The 16023-nt window shown below is 36.2% G+C and overlaps 1 protein-coding gene across 2 annotated transcripts in view; it reads right to left on the reverse strand.

Annotated features, from left to right (window-relative positions):
• The window catches only part of LOC107624167 (INO80 complex subunit D), a 34582-nt gene continuing 23709 nt past the window's right edge, over window positions 5151-16023 (reverse strand). The window contains exons 2-4 of one of the 2 annotated variants that reach the window (XR_002355199.1): window positions 7880-8486; window positions 6714-6916; window positions 5382-5566 (exon numbers count right to left, since the gene is read on the reverse strand). Coding sequence is in view for 1 of the 2 variants with exons in the window: in XM_016326641.2 (XP_016182127.1) it covers window positions 5317-5566; window positions 7880-8355 (726 nt within the window). In the remaining variant the exon portion in view is untranslated. Of the gene's footprint in view, window positions 5567-6713; window positions 6917-7879; window positions 8487-16023 lie in introns of both variants that reach the window. The other variant, XM_016326641.2, reaches the window with a different exon arrangement.

The raw sequence follows: 16023 nt of genomic DNA on the forward strand, positions 1-16023 counted from the left end.
TCAGTGAATTAAAAGATAATTTTTAATAATTTTAAAAAATCATTAACTCATTTTTGTTTTAAATTTATAATGATGCAAATTTTTCAAAATTTAAATTAAAACATAAAATTTGAATTTCTATTCTGATTACTTTTTATTTTTTATGTTTAGTTTGAATCTAAATAAATGTATTTTTTATTGAGATTTATCTTCAAAGTTAATGGATTGATTTAAAAATAAAAATGTCAATAAATTATTAAAAGTAGTAGAAAATGTACAATGTAGTCGATTTGTTCATATCACATTATTTTCTAATTCGGTTTGCAACTTTTTCTTTCTCAATTTCACCGGCAATAACTAAGAAAATAAGGTGGAGAAAATATATATCTTTAATTTTGCTCGCATTGCTTGTGAAATTGAAATATAAAGCACACAAATATAATTCTTTCTAATATCATTTTAAATTGCAAAATATGAAAAAAATTTTATTTAAATAAAGAAAGCTGTGCACACTATACTATTCATGTCTGTTGAGCAGAAAAACATGTTTACAGTTCACAAAACTAACAGCCAAGATTTCCATAAAATAAAGGGGCCAAAGTTTCCTATTACAAAAATAAAAAGGTAAAAGAAGAGAAGACTGGAAAAAAAAATGGGGTAAATGCCACCAAATTCATTGTTTCGGACTTTCGGTTCTTTCATCCTCTAGTTTTATGCTAAAAATATGATGATTCTGTTGTCACTGAAAATTTACAAAAAAAATACTATATGTATATTAAAATTAGTTATCAATATATTTGTCTATAAATATACGTATTTAATTTATTTTTAATATGTATTTATATTTCAACATGTTATACCGATAACTAATTTTGAGAATTGATTTTAATGTCTAAGTAGCATGGTTGAAAAATTTATTTATCAAATAAACATAGAAAACTTCTCTATTTTTTGCTTTAAATTTGTTCAATCCAACTTTTCAAGTCTCTTATTTTTCCAATCTTGATGCCTTGCAGAAAACTGCTTTGAGTTACTAAATTTGCCTTCTCTATATTTTTAAGATAAATCACAGACAAAGTTTTCTTGCAGAACTCCCCCATAATAAAAAAGAGAAAAAATAATAAATTATATATATAGCAAAAAAATAAATTGATTTACACTGTCAATTGTCAAATGAATAACAATTTTTCCAAGTTGAACATGTTTCATACCAGCAAGGCCACGATAGCAACTTATGGATCTTTCGAGTTGCTGCCTCGTGATTGCATGGGAATATATGGGTTCCTTTGATGAGAAGAGAGTATATTCTTTGATTTCCTAAATTCTAGGCACAAATTTGCAGGGAAGTAGCTGTGGTAAGTGGTAAAGTGAACAAACATCTCTAATTGATATATTGATTAGCTCATTCTTTTATTTAAAAGTGTTATAATATTTAAATTGTCTTATATATGTAATTATTTATTAACCAATCACAAACTTCTTAAATAGAGCCGACATTTTAGAAGAGTAAATATTAATTTATAAGTGATTTATCAATAATTTATAAAAGATAAATTCTTAATTTATGAAATTATAATTAAATGAGCCTAAACAATTTTAAAAAAAGTGTATGATATTTGCCATTAGTCAATAAATTATTGTATACATAAGACGAGATTTGAACTTCTAATACTTATTTAAATAGATGAATGAACTGAACACTCGACTATTTCAAGTTGGTTAAAGTGTATAACTCTTTAACAAAATATATATTAAGAAACAAGAAATGGATCAAGTACAAAATATAGTTTCTTCTTGGTTGAGTTACTTCCACAGTCCACCCCTTGTTTATTTTAATTTGGACCAACATGAAACAAACATGAAGGTAAAATTGTTGACACCTACTTTCATCTCATTGAATCTTCGCAAGTAGATCATACACATTCACATGATCCTTCTCTTTCTGTTTGAATTGATACATAATTCTCACCAAATTTTCTAATAAGCTAACTAGATTTTCCGGCTTTAATATGTACAGACAGTACAGTTTGGCGATCAAAATCGCAAATTTATAAGCCGAGAAAACAACATCAAATCACTGCATTTCACACTCACATTAATGATATATTCCGATCTAAGTTGCATGAAGAAGAATATCTTTATGTATGAATTGCAATGTCTATAATATAATTTTTTAATTTTTTTTTTATAAATACAAAAAGTAAAAGCTTTATACAGTATTCTACGGATCAAAGCTTTAAATATATTTATATCCTTATAAATATCGTGAATTTGGTTTTCATCTTTAAATAATGGGGGAAAAGGGATTGGTCTTTAGTCTAAATTTTAAGAACATTTGGTTGACTCTTAGAAGATTTCATATTCACGTTAGGCCAAATATTTCAAAAAAAAAATTATCAATTGATTTTACTACCTTAAAATTAAAAGACTAGATAAATTGATTTGTAGAAAATATGGTTTTATCCAAAATGATTTAGACCAAATCATTATAATTTTTAAGGACTTAAAACGAATTATACACAGACTGAAAACCAAACGAAATAATAGTGTCAACCCAACTTTTTAGAAAAAAAAAAAAAATAGACCTTAATAAAAAAAAATATATGTAAGGAGCAAAATCAAAATCTACAATATCTTTTGGGTCGAAAATCATATTTAAACCACAAATAAAAGTGTGATTATATATACATTAAGACTAGAACTCCATGATCTACTAGTCAATCAAAGATTCAATGGCACTCGTAACAAGCAAAGTGGTAATGAGATCCAATCATAATAATTTAGAGAAGGGAGCATCTTCACTTCACCAAGTAGTGTTCAGAAACTCCCTTGGGATACAAATATAAGAACAGTGAAACAACAGATGCAAAGATAGAGACAAACAAAGATGAAGATCGATACCAAGAAAAGTGTGAAATTTTTTGTCAGTGTCCTGTCTCCATCACCCCTACTTTTTGGGAGGATAGAAAAACCTAGTTGCCTTTATACCTGTCTAAGCTACCAAATAGGTTTATGTACTCATTGTCCCTGTGTTTGTGTACAAGAGACAGTTTCGAAATGCTACCAACCAAATCCCAAACACAATGGAATCATAAAATTTGGAAAGAATCAATCTATTACTTCTTCACATGCAATCAATATGTTCAGAACTTAAAATTCATATAATGCATGAGTATAAGAAACTTCTTGCAGTATACTGCCCATGTTCTACTGAATCCAAATGCAGCAAAATGATGAATTCTAAACAACGAGAATTATCGTAATGGGGGCAATTCATAATACATATCATGCCGTTGAGATTGAACAACAGATGAGGGACGACATAGTCACCAACAAGAGCAGGCATAGAGGAATGCTATGACAGATGCACATAGGTTGATTGAGATAGTTGGGTCATGCGGTATGATGATGGATTTGATTACTTAGGAAAATATTAAGCCATATTTCATAGAAAATATCAAACCAAGAAAAGGAATTTAGCTACTTTCTACCTTAATGGATGCGTTATACCGCTAGAGGCAAGACTAAACCACTCAATTCCCCCTGAAGGCACTGGACATAGGTCAATCTCTGCTGCCAATACCTAATACCCTATTTTGGAAACCTATAATCCCATGATGAATGCCAAACACAGCTCATCAGTTTACCAAGTTAACACATAAATGTGGCTCAGGTCAATGCAAACCAAAATTTCACCAGTCAAATGCACATCAATAACATATTACTCGCTTGTCATATTCATTTAATTCCAACACAATATCATGAACATACCTAAACTAAATTTTCAACTAATTCAAAGGTGAACTGGCTTAATCCACTTTACTTGAGCAACACAACTATTACAATGACAACAGTAAAAAATAATAGCAGAAGTCCTTTCCCACTTGGTGCTTATAAATAAAGAAATCAGAGAACACTGGCGAGCTGTAGCACTCTGCTACAGTGTCGAAACCAGAACATATATTTCCGGATTCTGTTTATACCAGTAGTGATAGTACTACTAACTTATATTCTCATGTTGTAGTTTGTAGAGTTAAAGAGAAACGTAAAAAGCCTTACAAGTCAATTTATGGACTATTTGGTCCATTCAATTTATGTTATGCATCAGGATATAAGTATATAACTATAAATTCTATTTCTAACACTCTCACCGTACATAGAAAAGGGAGCAGTTTAGCAATATGCTCGAAAAGAACATTAAAAGTATCCACCCAGGTTCACCTACTTCTAAAAACCAGCTTTTATATACTACTGAATGAATTTTAGCTCCTCTAAGGTAAGGAGCTCACTTGAACTTACAAATTGAGGAATATCTTAATGACAAAATTGAGTGGATTCTGACAAACCCGGGCTTAGTTATGCATGTGATTTCAATTTATCATAACATCAACCATCTGTTTTATCACTAAACTCAGATTTCACATGTTTCCATCTTTTCCCTCTAAATTAATTTTTTCTGCTTTAGAGGAGCTAAATCCCTTTTCAATAACAATAATACTTTTCCCCTTAATTGAAAGAAACATGACGTATTTTCTAAAATTATTGTACAAAATGTGATCACCCAATTGCACTCAAACATTATTGCTAGAATGTGACTATCATCAAAATAATGGGGTGTATGTATTTTCTTTTAATCATATGTATTTGATGTCAATAGCATCTGAAATTCTGAATATACAACTGATAACTTATGTTGAAGTCAACAATTCAACGTTTAGAAATCGACAGGATCCAAGGAATTAGCAGACACTTATATTTCTTATTATGTTTTAGTGCTAAGGAGCATCTGCAGTGCAAGAACCAAAATAACAAAACTGTCAAGCACATCAACTAATCCTTATAAACATGTAGCTAGTCAAGAGAGCTTTGAAATTGAATGGAACAGTTGAATCTTTCAGTTTCAAGTTATCATTTTGACATTCTTGCAACAGTAGAAAGTCTCTAGTGCAATATTGTCAAATGATCAATAAGTCATTAAGTAAACCCCAAAACTTTCAACGTATCAAATGAACTAATTATGGCTTACTGCTATTCTCATTGATTCACAAAAGTATTCTTAATCCATGTCAAGAAATTCCGGTTATTAGTAACAATCAACAATTGAAATATTGCAATGCTGCTCATAGGGTCAAAGTATGTGACTAAACAAGAAAAGAAAAAAAAATGACATACCTGGAATACTTATGATGTACAGACATCTAAGTACATTTCTTATTGATCATCCTTCAACACCAAACCATTAACCAATTTCTCCCAGATACTGGAATATGCCCAACACCATTAATGTCTTTAGACAATCAATCATCTTCTAAACAATAAGAAACTTAACCTTGTTTCTTATTGAGTCTCAACTTTAGATACAGCTGCTTTCAATGCAACTTTTCGTTTATTTTGGATTTGGCGAACAAATTCATTAACTACTACATGTAATTTCACATTAGGCTTACGATTAATTGGGACATTATAGCCTGCCCTTTTTACAGCACGAAGAAGACACTTTTCACCTAATTGGTAATGAGTTGTGCAAGCAGCAGGAACCACAGACCTCAACACTGGTTTATTACAATATGAAGGCCCTGTTGGCAAACTGCATAGAGCCATAAACCTTTCTCAGTAAATTTGTCTGTCTGAGAAAATGGTAATTATTATGCATAGGAATTAGGACAGCAATATTTTAATACATCAAAGTAGAAAAGGGCAAAGCATCAATTTTAAAATTTCAGACTTTAAAATTAAGAACATAGTACAAATTACAAACAAAGCTTTCTCATACTTGAACAGAAAGTAGGGATAAAAAACTCGAAGGGTATCTTTGTAAGTGAAATTGATAGAGAGGCGCCTACTACTAACAGGTTCGGGCTGTGTTACAAAAGGAGAGGTAAGTAGCAGTTAACTGCCAGTTTTAGTTGTTGTTAGCATGGTCCATCTGGCTGATAAGTTAGTTAGACTCTATTCCTCACTGCCTATAAATAGCTAGGTTATAGTTAGCTTAGTTTACTATGCCTTTTCTGTTGTGAATTCTGTTAGAAACTGGAGAGACTTCCTCTCCCTGAGTTGGTAGTTCCAACTGTGTAGAATCTTCTAGGGAGTGCTAATTGGCAATCCTGTGCAGCAATAACGGGAAAGAGAGGGAAGGAATAGAAATCAGACTTATAATTAATCATTTATGCTTCCATGATGCACAATTAGATCAGGAACAGAAGTCAACAGATGTGGTGTGAGTTTTTCAGGTGATAGTGATATTTCTGTATGCAACCAAAGAATAAACTATTTGCAAGACATTGTTGACCAGTATTGGATTCTTTAGTTGGCTTGAATCCATAAACTAGTATGCATAGCTGGTAAGCAAGTGTCATATGACACTACTGAATACAAAATAAGAAATTCTTTTAGTAAGCAAAGCAGCCATAAGTCCATAACATGGTTTTCTCCAAGAACTTAAGATTGAGGTGGGCATAAAACGAACTGACCAATAGGGTTACCATTTATAATAAATGTTTGGTATAATGAGATAATTATGAAAGTAGTTGCATTTTCAGCCAATGAATGACAGCAATCAGGACAGCATTATATATATATATATATATAAGCATCTTACGTCATCTGTATTACTTTGTACGGGTTGTCTGTGCTAAATAAAATTTTCTAAATAAAAAATGCTCGACTTTTACCAAAACAAACAAATTAAGTATATAGTGATTATTAATTAAATCAAACTATGCAACCATCCAGGCCTTCAGGAAGAAAGTCAATACTACTGCTGCTTGAGAAAGAAGCCATCAAGGCATCACCGCTGCCACCAGTTGGCCCTCCTCCTCCACTCTAGGTGGTTTTCCTTTTTCCAACTCTTCCCTCCGCTCTCTTTTCAAGACTCTGCTTATGTTTCACTTTTATTTTGAGTCTTTTTCTTGGTGTTCGTTCCTCTTCCATTTCATCTCTAGTCAATCCAGATACTTCATTTGTTAGTTTAAATACAAGATGAGACAATGTCTTTGGTGTTTCTTTTGAGCTTTTAGTATTTGACTATGCCATAGTTGGCACTTAAGCTCCTATGTCTTTGTATTTTTGTGCTTTCTGACTTAATGTTGTCTTTATTTGTTGCTTAGCTGAATTAATTGCACCCTTACGAGTAAAAGGTTGCTTATATTGCTTACATTTTATAATCTATTACATGTGCGGCTTTTCTGCATTTTGTGGATATACATGTATTTTCAGTCCTATCTAACATTTCCACCATTTCTCACAACGCCATTCGCCATAATCCTATGGCAGAATTTTTGCTCTCCACCATGAGGCGCCCATTCGCATTCAAAAACTATGTTGTAACGTTGAGGTGCACTATAGAGGGGTAAAGTGCACGTTTTCAACACAAGGAAATTAAATATACATATTACCAGACACTTCTAATTATCTACCATCAATGGTTTTGCATTGTGATAGAGACACACTCGCACCCGAGACGACTCGAGGTGAGGATACCTTGGAGAGTAAGCCTGACATACTTAAATTAGTTTCCTTTCCCAATATTACGCGATGAGGATACCATGGGGATTGGTCTCCTAACCCTCAACAGTTAAAACTTTGGATTCTATTTACCATAAGGATTAGAGGAACCAAATCCAGCATCAGCAAGTGCAAAATTATCAAGCAACACTAAACCACAAACAAAGCAGGTTACTTCCTCTGAAACTTTAACCCATCTTTTCCAAACCACAGGCATTATGATAAAAGAATTCCATTCATCTATTCAACTAAAAGAAAAAAGCACAACATGAAAACGAACATAAAAAGCAAAAAATTAAAATACAATTCTTCAACAAATTTCAAATTGCAAGAAAACCTATCAACCAAAGCAAAAATTGCAAGGGAAAAAAAAAACTTGGAGTAAAAAAGAACTCACTTTTTAGCTACGGTTCTGCATCCCCGATAGAGCTTCTGTTTCGGATCCGAAAGTATGTGAGCGTGACAGTACCTAGTAAGCGCCATAGCCTTAATCTTACATCCACCAAAAGCGCACCGAACGACGTCGTCTCCTCCAACTCCCAAAGCGGCATTATTGTTCCTCTCGTTGCCGCCGTTTGCGTTGTTATTGTTCTCGTCGCCCAAAACGACAGCGTGGTTTACGCCGCTAGTTTCCTTGAAGGGGCTCTTACCGTAGGTCCAATAATACTCCTTATACTTGGACTTGATCTCTTCCATTAGAGCCCAGTAGTGCCCTCTGTAGCACCGTCTGAGTTGCCTCGTTCGGCGGAGCCGACGAGCGGTTACTTCGCGTTTGCTCAGCACGAGCGTTTTGGCGAAAACTGCGTCATTTTCAGCTCCGTCCAGGGTCATAGGAGGAGGTGGAGGTGGCGGTGGCGGTGGAAACTCGTCCATGGGTGGTGGTGGCGGTGGGGCTGTAAGAAAAGTTTGGTGGAGAGAGTGTTTTGCTGTGTGATGGACGGAAAGTATGGTAACAGAAGAGACAGAGAAGGGATTTGATTTAATTTGATTTGGCTTTTAATTATGGGTAACACTACGGTACAGAGCTAATATACAGATATTTTTTTTGGTATACTAATTTTGAGATACGTGTTTCTGCTATTTTTTTATAACAATCAAAGCTGCTAACCCATAATTTGTTGAAAAGTTGGCTTAGCTGGTCAGTTATATAAGAATTTTATATTTTAAATTATGTAACATTCTATCTGTGAGTGTCTTATTACTTTCTTTGAGCGATTGAATTCATGAGTGTAAGTTGTTTTCAGTTAAAATTTAATTAATTCTATTTATAAGGTTATTCATATACTCAGTTACTATTAATAAGTAATAATAAAGGATTGTTATTATTTTTAGGTTAGATTGTCATTTTTAGAGTTGTTTACCTTGAGTATATATATATATTTCGATAACAGTTAAAAGAAAAAATTGACTTTTATATACAGCGTGATGTTCTTCAATAAATTCATTTCTATTTGTCTTTAACAAAAGTAATTTGTTTTATAGTTAAAAATATTTGTATATTAAACTATTTTTTTGAATTGAAAATGTATCAAAAATTAAATCTATAGATGTGTAATTTAATAAATATTTTTCTGATAAAAAATATTATTATTATTATTATTATTATTGATCTTGTAAAAAATGTACTTAGTTGGTCCCTTACTCTATTTTCGGTTGTTGGAAACAAGAGACCAATCTAAAGAAAGTGTTTTGTGTATTATTCAGTGTGATCAAAAGTACAATATACAAGGGGTATATATAGGTGTTAGAAGAATCAAAGTAATAAAGGCATAGAATTCTACAATTAATATACAGATATGCTATATAAATATAAACGATACTAACTGATCTAAATTGATTCTAATGATTCTCTAACATCCCCCCTCAAACTCAAGTGGGAGCTAAGGATACCATCTTGAGTTTGGATAACAAAGTCCGAAAACGAGTCGGGTGACAAGCTTTCGTGAAGATATCAGCAATCTGATCCAATGTTCCAACAGCAATGAGACGAACAGCATCAATAAAGATACGTTGTCGAACAAAGTGACAATCAATCTCAATGTGTTTGGTGCGTTCATGAAACACATCATTATGGGCAATCTGAATAGCACTGCGGTTGTCACAAAAAACCTCAGTAGGGGACGACTGAGAAGCACCCAAATCTTCGAGAAGCCAACGAATTGAGATAACCTCAGCAGTGGTGTCAGCGAGAGCACGATACTCAGCTTCTGTGCTTGAGCGAGCAGTGAACGTTTGCTTCTTAGCACGCCAAGAAATGAGAGCGTCGCCAAGAAACAAACAGTAACCAGTAGTGGAACGACAATCAGTAGGATCACCAGCCCAATTAGCATCGGAGTACGCCTGAAGGGACAAAGAGGAATGGGCATAAAAATAAAGGCCATGAAATAGAGTGTCTTTGATGTAGCGAAGAATGCGAAGAACTGCCGCATAGTGAGTAGTACGAGGAGCTGACAAGAACTGGCTAAGTACATGAACTGGATAGGCGATGTCTAGTCGGGTGACAGTCAAGTAGATGAGACCTCCAACTAACTGTCGATAGAGAGTCAAATTTTCCAAAACAGTGCCATCCACAGGGGTAAATCGAACATTAGGCTCAAGAGGAGTAGACTCAGTGCAACTATCTGTAATCCCAGCGCGAGTGATAAACCACTATTTTATGGTTTATATTGTGTTTAAAGGTGTGGTTTTATCATGATCTTTGCCCACTTATTCATTAAATAAGCATGCATTTATATTTCCTTCCTAAAGTTATTGCATGATTGAAAACTTGCTTCCTAGAGACTTTTAATTATGTATTTTATTTCCCCTTTATTCCATTCGATGCCGTGATCTGTGTGTTAAGTGTTTCAAGCTTTATAGGGCATGAATGAGTTGGAGATTAGGAAGGAAGCTTGCAAAAATGGAAGGAACACAAGAAATTGAGGAGATGACCAGCGAGAAACGACGCGACCGCGCGGAGAAGAGCAAATCGCAGTGACGCGGCCGCATGGATGACGCGACCGCGCGGCATGGAATAGCACGAGTGACGCGGCCGCATGGATGACGCGACCGCGTGGCAAAGCAGAACGCCGAATGACGCGTCCGCATGAGCGACGCGATCGCGTGACATGCGCGATCTGCATAATCTGCAGAATTGCTGGGGGCGATTTTGGGCCCCATTTTGACCCAGTTTTCGGCCCAGAAAAGCAGACTAGAGCCAGAGAACATGTAGAAACCAAAGAGAACATTCATTCCGCATAGTTTTAGTTTTTAGATCTAGTTCTACTCCTCCTCTAGGTTTTCTCTCTACACATTCATAGTTTTTAGGATTAGTTATTTTTCGTTATCTTTGCATTGGGATATTGAGAAGAGTTATTGCCTCGTCAAGACTTTGACATTCTAGTTCGTTCTCTTTCACTTGTCTTTTACTCTTCCATGTTCCTTAATTTACTTAATTTTGCTATTGGATTATTTTAGCATTTATTAATACAAGAATCACTTTTATTTTAAATTAATCTTTTGAGCATTATTTATCATGTCTTTCTTTAATTCCCTTTCTTACGTTATGAATTTTACATTTACAATGAGCGAGTAGTCCCCTAACTTGATGGGGAGTCGATGAAAGGAGTCCTTGAGTTGGAATGCTCAAGAGAAAGATTGTAATTGGGTTTATTGTTGGATTGCTCTCTAGTCACTAACACCAATCCTCCCAAGAGTGGATTGGAACCTATGAATAGAACAGCATTCCAACTTGTTTGACTTTCCCTTACTTAGTAAGGGACAACTAAACACAATAAATCTCAATTGTCAATTAATCTTGAGAGTACTGCAACAAGAATAGGGCTTCCATCTAATCAACTCCCAGTCAAGGCTTTTATTTATATTTATATACATTCTCCAATTTAATTTTCTATCATTCAACTCAAACCTTTTTGAAAACCTTCTGATTAATAAAATAGCACACTTTCCTATAACTCGTTGGGAGACGACCTGGGATTCATAATCCCAGTATTTTAATTTTAATTTCTGTGACACCCCTTTTTAAATTGATAAGCGGATTTCTGGTTGGTTGAGAACTATACTGGCAACGCATAATTTATAATCATTCTTAACTCGCCAATTTCCGCTCGCATCAATTTTTAGCGCTGTTGCCGGGAAGTTGCAATAGAGTGCTAAAGTTATTAATTGGAATTTATTTATTTGTATTTTATTTTATTTTGCTACTATGAGCTGCTTGTTTCTTTCATTAGATGACGCGTTCACTTCTTGATCCAAGCTTGCCAGTATTTGATCCTGAGATTGAAAGAACTATTTCACGAATAAGGCAAGCTCGGCGTCGATTAGCCCTCTCTGAGGGCGGATTTGAAACGCCATTTGAGGAAGAAACCAGCTCCCGTTCTACTGATTCGATTGATTTACGTATAGGTAACATGGCGGCAGCCAGAAGAGTTACTATCTAGGAGGCTGGAGCCCCTGATTTTTCAATGCAACAGTTCCAAGAGCATCATCCAGCGGTGGCTACAGATTTTAAAATAAAGACCGCACTGCTCAATTTGATGCCCAAGTTTCATGGCTTACCTGCTCAAGAGCCTATCAAGCACCTGAGAGATTTTCAGGTAGCCTGTTCTACTGTCAGGCGTGATGGTGCAGATGAAACTTCAATTTTGCTGAAAGCTTTCCCATTTTCTCTTGAGGGAAAAGCAAGAGAGTGGTACTACACTCAACCAGCAACAACTGTATCCAACTGGGATACACTCAGAAGAGAATTTTTGGAAAAGTTCTTTCCAGCTGAAGTTACTGATAAATTGAAGAAAGATATTTTCATGATTGTTCAGGATGAATCCGAGACGCTTTATGAATACTTGGAGCGCTTCAATAATCTTCTGGAAGCATGCCCCCACCATATGATTGAAAAGATAGTGTTACTCGGTTATGTCACACAGGGTATGAGGCCCCAAGATAAGACCACATTGGAAAGTGCTAGCAATGGGTCTATGAAAAAGTACAAGACCACTGATGAGGCGTGGCAATTGATTAGTGACTTAGCTGAATCTACCAGGAATCACAGGAAAAAACAAGGCCGTTCAAAAGCCGTTGCAAAAGTATCCTCTAGCAGAGAGACTACTGCTCTAACTCAGAGTATCTGTGAAATGACCAACTTGCTGAAGCAAATGCAATTGAATCAACGACAAGTTCAGCAAGCTCAACCTTCTCCAGCACAGCAAAACCAACAATTAGTCCCACAGAGAGTTTGCAGAATCTGTGCTGATTACAGTCATTATACTGATGAATGTCCGCAGCTCCAGCAGGAAGACAACACCGTGGCAGCCACTCATAACTTCTATGACCGCCCCAACCAAGGGTACAAATAAAGTGGCAATTACAACCACGGATGGCAGAACAATTCTAACCAGAATTGGAGGGACAACAACAACAGAGGAGGCAGAGATAATCAGGGATATCATAGGTGAAATAATAACAACAACAGGCTGCAAAATCAGAATCAGCCTTACAAAGCACCTCACCTGAGACAATCCCAAGGACCACAGAATACCCAACAGCAGACCTCTCAAATTACCTATCCTTCTTCATCTGCCAATGATGACTTACTATAATCTATTGATCGGAGACAGCAGACCATGGAAAATAACATTAATGCCACTCTAAATGGTCTGAACGCTACTTTGCAAGCTCTTGTCTCACAGATTGGATCAATGAACAACTCCAATAACCAACCTTTGAGCTCCAGTAGAATTCCCTCTCAACCATTACCCAATCCCAAGAGTGGTATTAATGCCATCACCCTGAGGTCCGAAACCACACTACAGGAGAGGAATCAGGATGAGCCAAACCCACCAGAGCACGCCTCAGCTGAAGAGGTAGTGGAAATAGAAGATGTTGAAGAAGAAGAGGACATACAGGACATAGCTGAAGAAGAAGAAGTGCAACCACAAGAGGAAACACCAAAAGGTGCAGACACTGCAGAAGATACCACTCCCATTCTATTTCCACAACTTGCAAGGAAGCCCAGGAAGCAGCTGGAACCTGATCCCAAAATGGTAGAGATATTCAAAAAGGTTGAGGTAACTGTTCCTCTTTTTGATGTTATTCAACAGGTACCTAAATATGCAAAGTTTATGATATTTTGAGGCTCTCTCCCTTAAAAAGGTCGGCAGCTCGTTTTGTGTTAGCAGATAAAAGCATTATCACAGTGGCTGGAGTTGCTGAAGATATATTAGTGGGCATTAAAGGGCTTACATTTCCCATTGATTTTTATATCCTGGAGATTTCCTAGAATGCCTCAGATAAGCCATCATCAATCTTACTCGGAAGACCATTCCTGAAGACCTCAAAGTTCAAATTAGATGCTTTTTCAGGAACATACTCTTTTGAAATAGATGGCCGAGTAGTGATCTTCAATCTGAATGGATTTCTGAAGCATCCTCCGGAGGATCATTCCATCCTCCAGTGTGACATTATAGATGAAACCGTAGCTGAAGTTCACCAGGAAGAATTTGAAGAGAAGCACACAGGACAAGGTCCAACTGTGGGGACATTCTCAGAGGACAATGACAGTGCTTTGCCTTTGTTACCAGCTCCAGACAACCCAGACCCAGAACATGATTAGAAGTTAGAATTAAAACCCCTTCCTCCACACCTCAAATATGCTTACCTTGAAGACGGGCAGAAGTTTCCGGTTATCATTGCAAGGGAACTCACTTCTCAACAGGAAGAGCAGCTACTTGGTGTGTTGAGGAGGCACAAGAAGGCAATTGGGTGGAGTTTGGCAGACATAGTAGGCATCAACCCTCAAGTATGTGAGCATAGAATATTTTTAGAAGAGGGAGCAAGACCTGTCCGTTAACCCCCAGAGAAGACTGAACCCCACTATCCTAGAGGTTGTCAAAAAGGAAGTGACCAGACTACTAGAGGCAGATATCATCTATCCCATCTCAGACAGTGAATGGGTAAGTCCAGTACAAGTGGTGCCAAAGAAGTCTGGAGTCACTACAGTGAAGAATGAGCATAGAGAGCTCCTGACAACCAGAGTTCAGAACGCCTGGAGGGTCTGCATTGACTACATACGCCTCAACCAAGCAACCCGTATGGATCACTATCCTCTTCCATTCATTGATCAAATTCTGGATCGCCTGTCAGGTAAATCGCATTATTGTTTTTTAGATGGTTACACAGGTTATTTCCAGATTCATATAGCCCCTGAGGATCAAGAAAAGACCACTTTTACATGTCCTTTTGGGACTTATGCTTACAAGAGAATGCCCTTTGGCTTGTGCAATGCACCAGCTACTTTCCAAAAGGTGCATGATGAGTCTTTTCTCTGATCTTATTGAGGACTGTATGGACGTTTTTATGGATGATTTTAGTGTATGCGGTGATTCCTTTAGCCTTTTCTTAGATGGATTATCTAGAGTATTAGATAGATGTGTCAGTACAAACCTTGTATTAAATTTTGAAAAATGTCACTTTATGGTTAAACAAGGGATTGTACTAGGATATGTTGTGTCTAATACTGGCATTTCTGTAGATCCAGCAAAGGTGGATGTTATTTCTACTTTACCTTACCCCTCTTCTGTGAGAGAGGTCCGTTCTTTCCTTGGCCATGCAGGTTTTTACAGGAGATTCATTAAGGACTTCAGTAAGGTAGCACTTCCCTTATCAAGATTACTGCAGAAAGACATTGAGTTCGAGTTCAGTGACCATTGCAAACAAGCGTTTGATAAGCTGAAGACTGCACTGACTCAAGCCCCAATTGTAAGAGGACCAGACTGGAGCCAACCATTTGAAATTATGTGTGATACTTCCAACCATGCAGTAGGAGCAGCACTGGCTCAGCGTGAAGGTAAGGACCCCTTTGTTATTGCGTATGCGTCTAAAACTTTAGATGCCGCTCAGTCTAATTATACTACTACTGAGAAAGAGCTTCTTGTTATTGTTTTTGCTCTGGATAAATTCCAAGCCTATTTACTTGGTACGAAGGTAGTAGTGTATTCAGACCACGCAGCTCTAAAGTATCTATTATCTAAAAAGGAGTCCAAACCAAGGCTTATACGTTGGATACTGCTATTACAAGAATTTGATTTAGAAATTAAGGACATGAGTGGTAACCAAAATTTAGTGGCAGACCACTTGAGTCGCCTTGAGCACATTACAGATGACTCCACTCCTATAGCTGATAATTTCCCATTTGATAACCTGCAAGCAGTATCTAAGATAGTCCCTTGGTATGCACCTGTAGCTAATTATCTAGTTAGCCGCACCTTTCCTCCATACTTTTCTAAGCATCAAAGATAGAAGCTGAAAAGCGAGTCTAAATATTATATATGGGATGACCCATATTTATGGAGATGTGGCGCTGACCAGGTAATTAGACGGTGTGTGCCTCAATCAGAATTCCAGTCCATCTTAGAGGCCTGTCACTCATCTGAGAGTGGAGGACATTTTGGCCCTCAAAGAACTGCTAGAAAAATCTTAGATTGTGGATTCTGGTGGCCTACTCTTTTTAAGGAAGCTGCTGAATTTTGTAGATCTTGTTTTCCATGC

Source organism: Arachis ipaensis, chromosome B10 (assembly GCF_000816755.2).
Source record: "Arachis ipaensis cultivar K30076 chromosome B10, Araip1.1, whole genome shotgun sequence".
In the NCBI taxonomy this organism is placed as follows: Eukaryota; Viridiplantae; Streptophyta; class Magnoliopsida; order Fabales; family Fabaceae; genus Arachis; species Arachis ipaensis.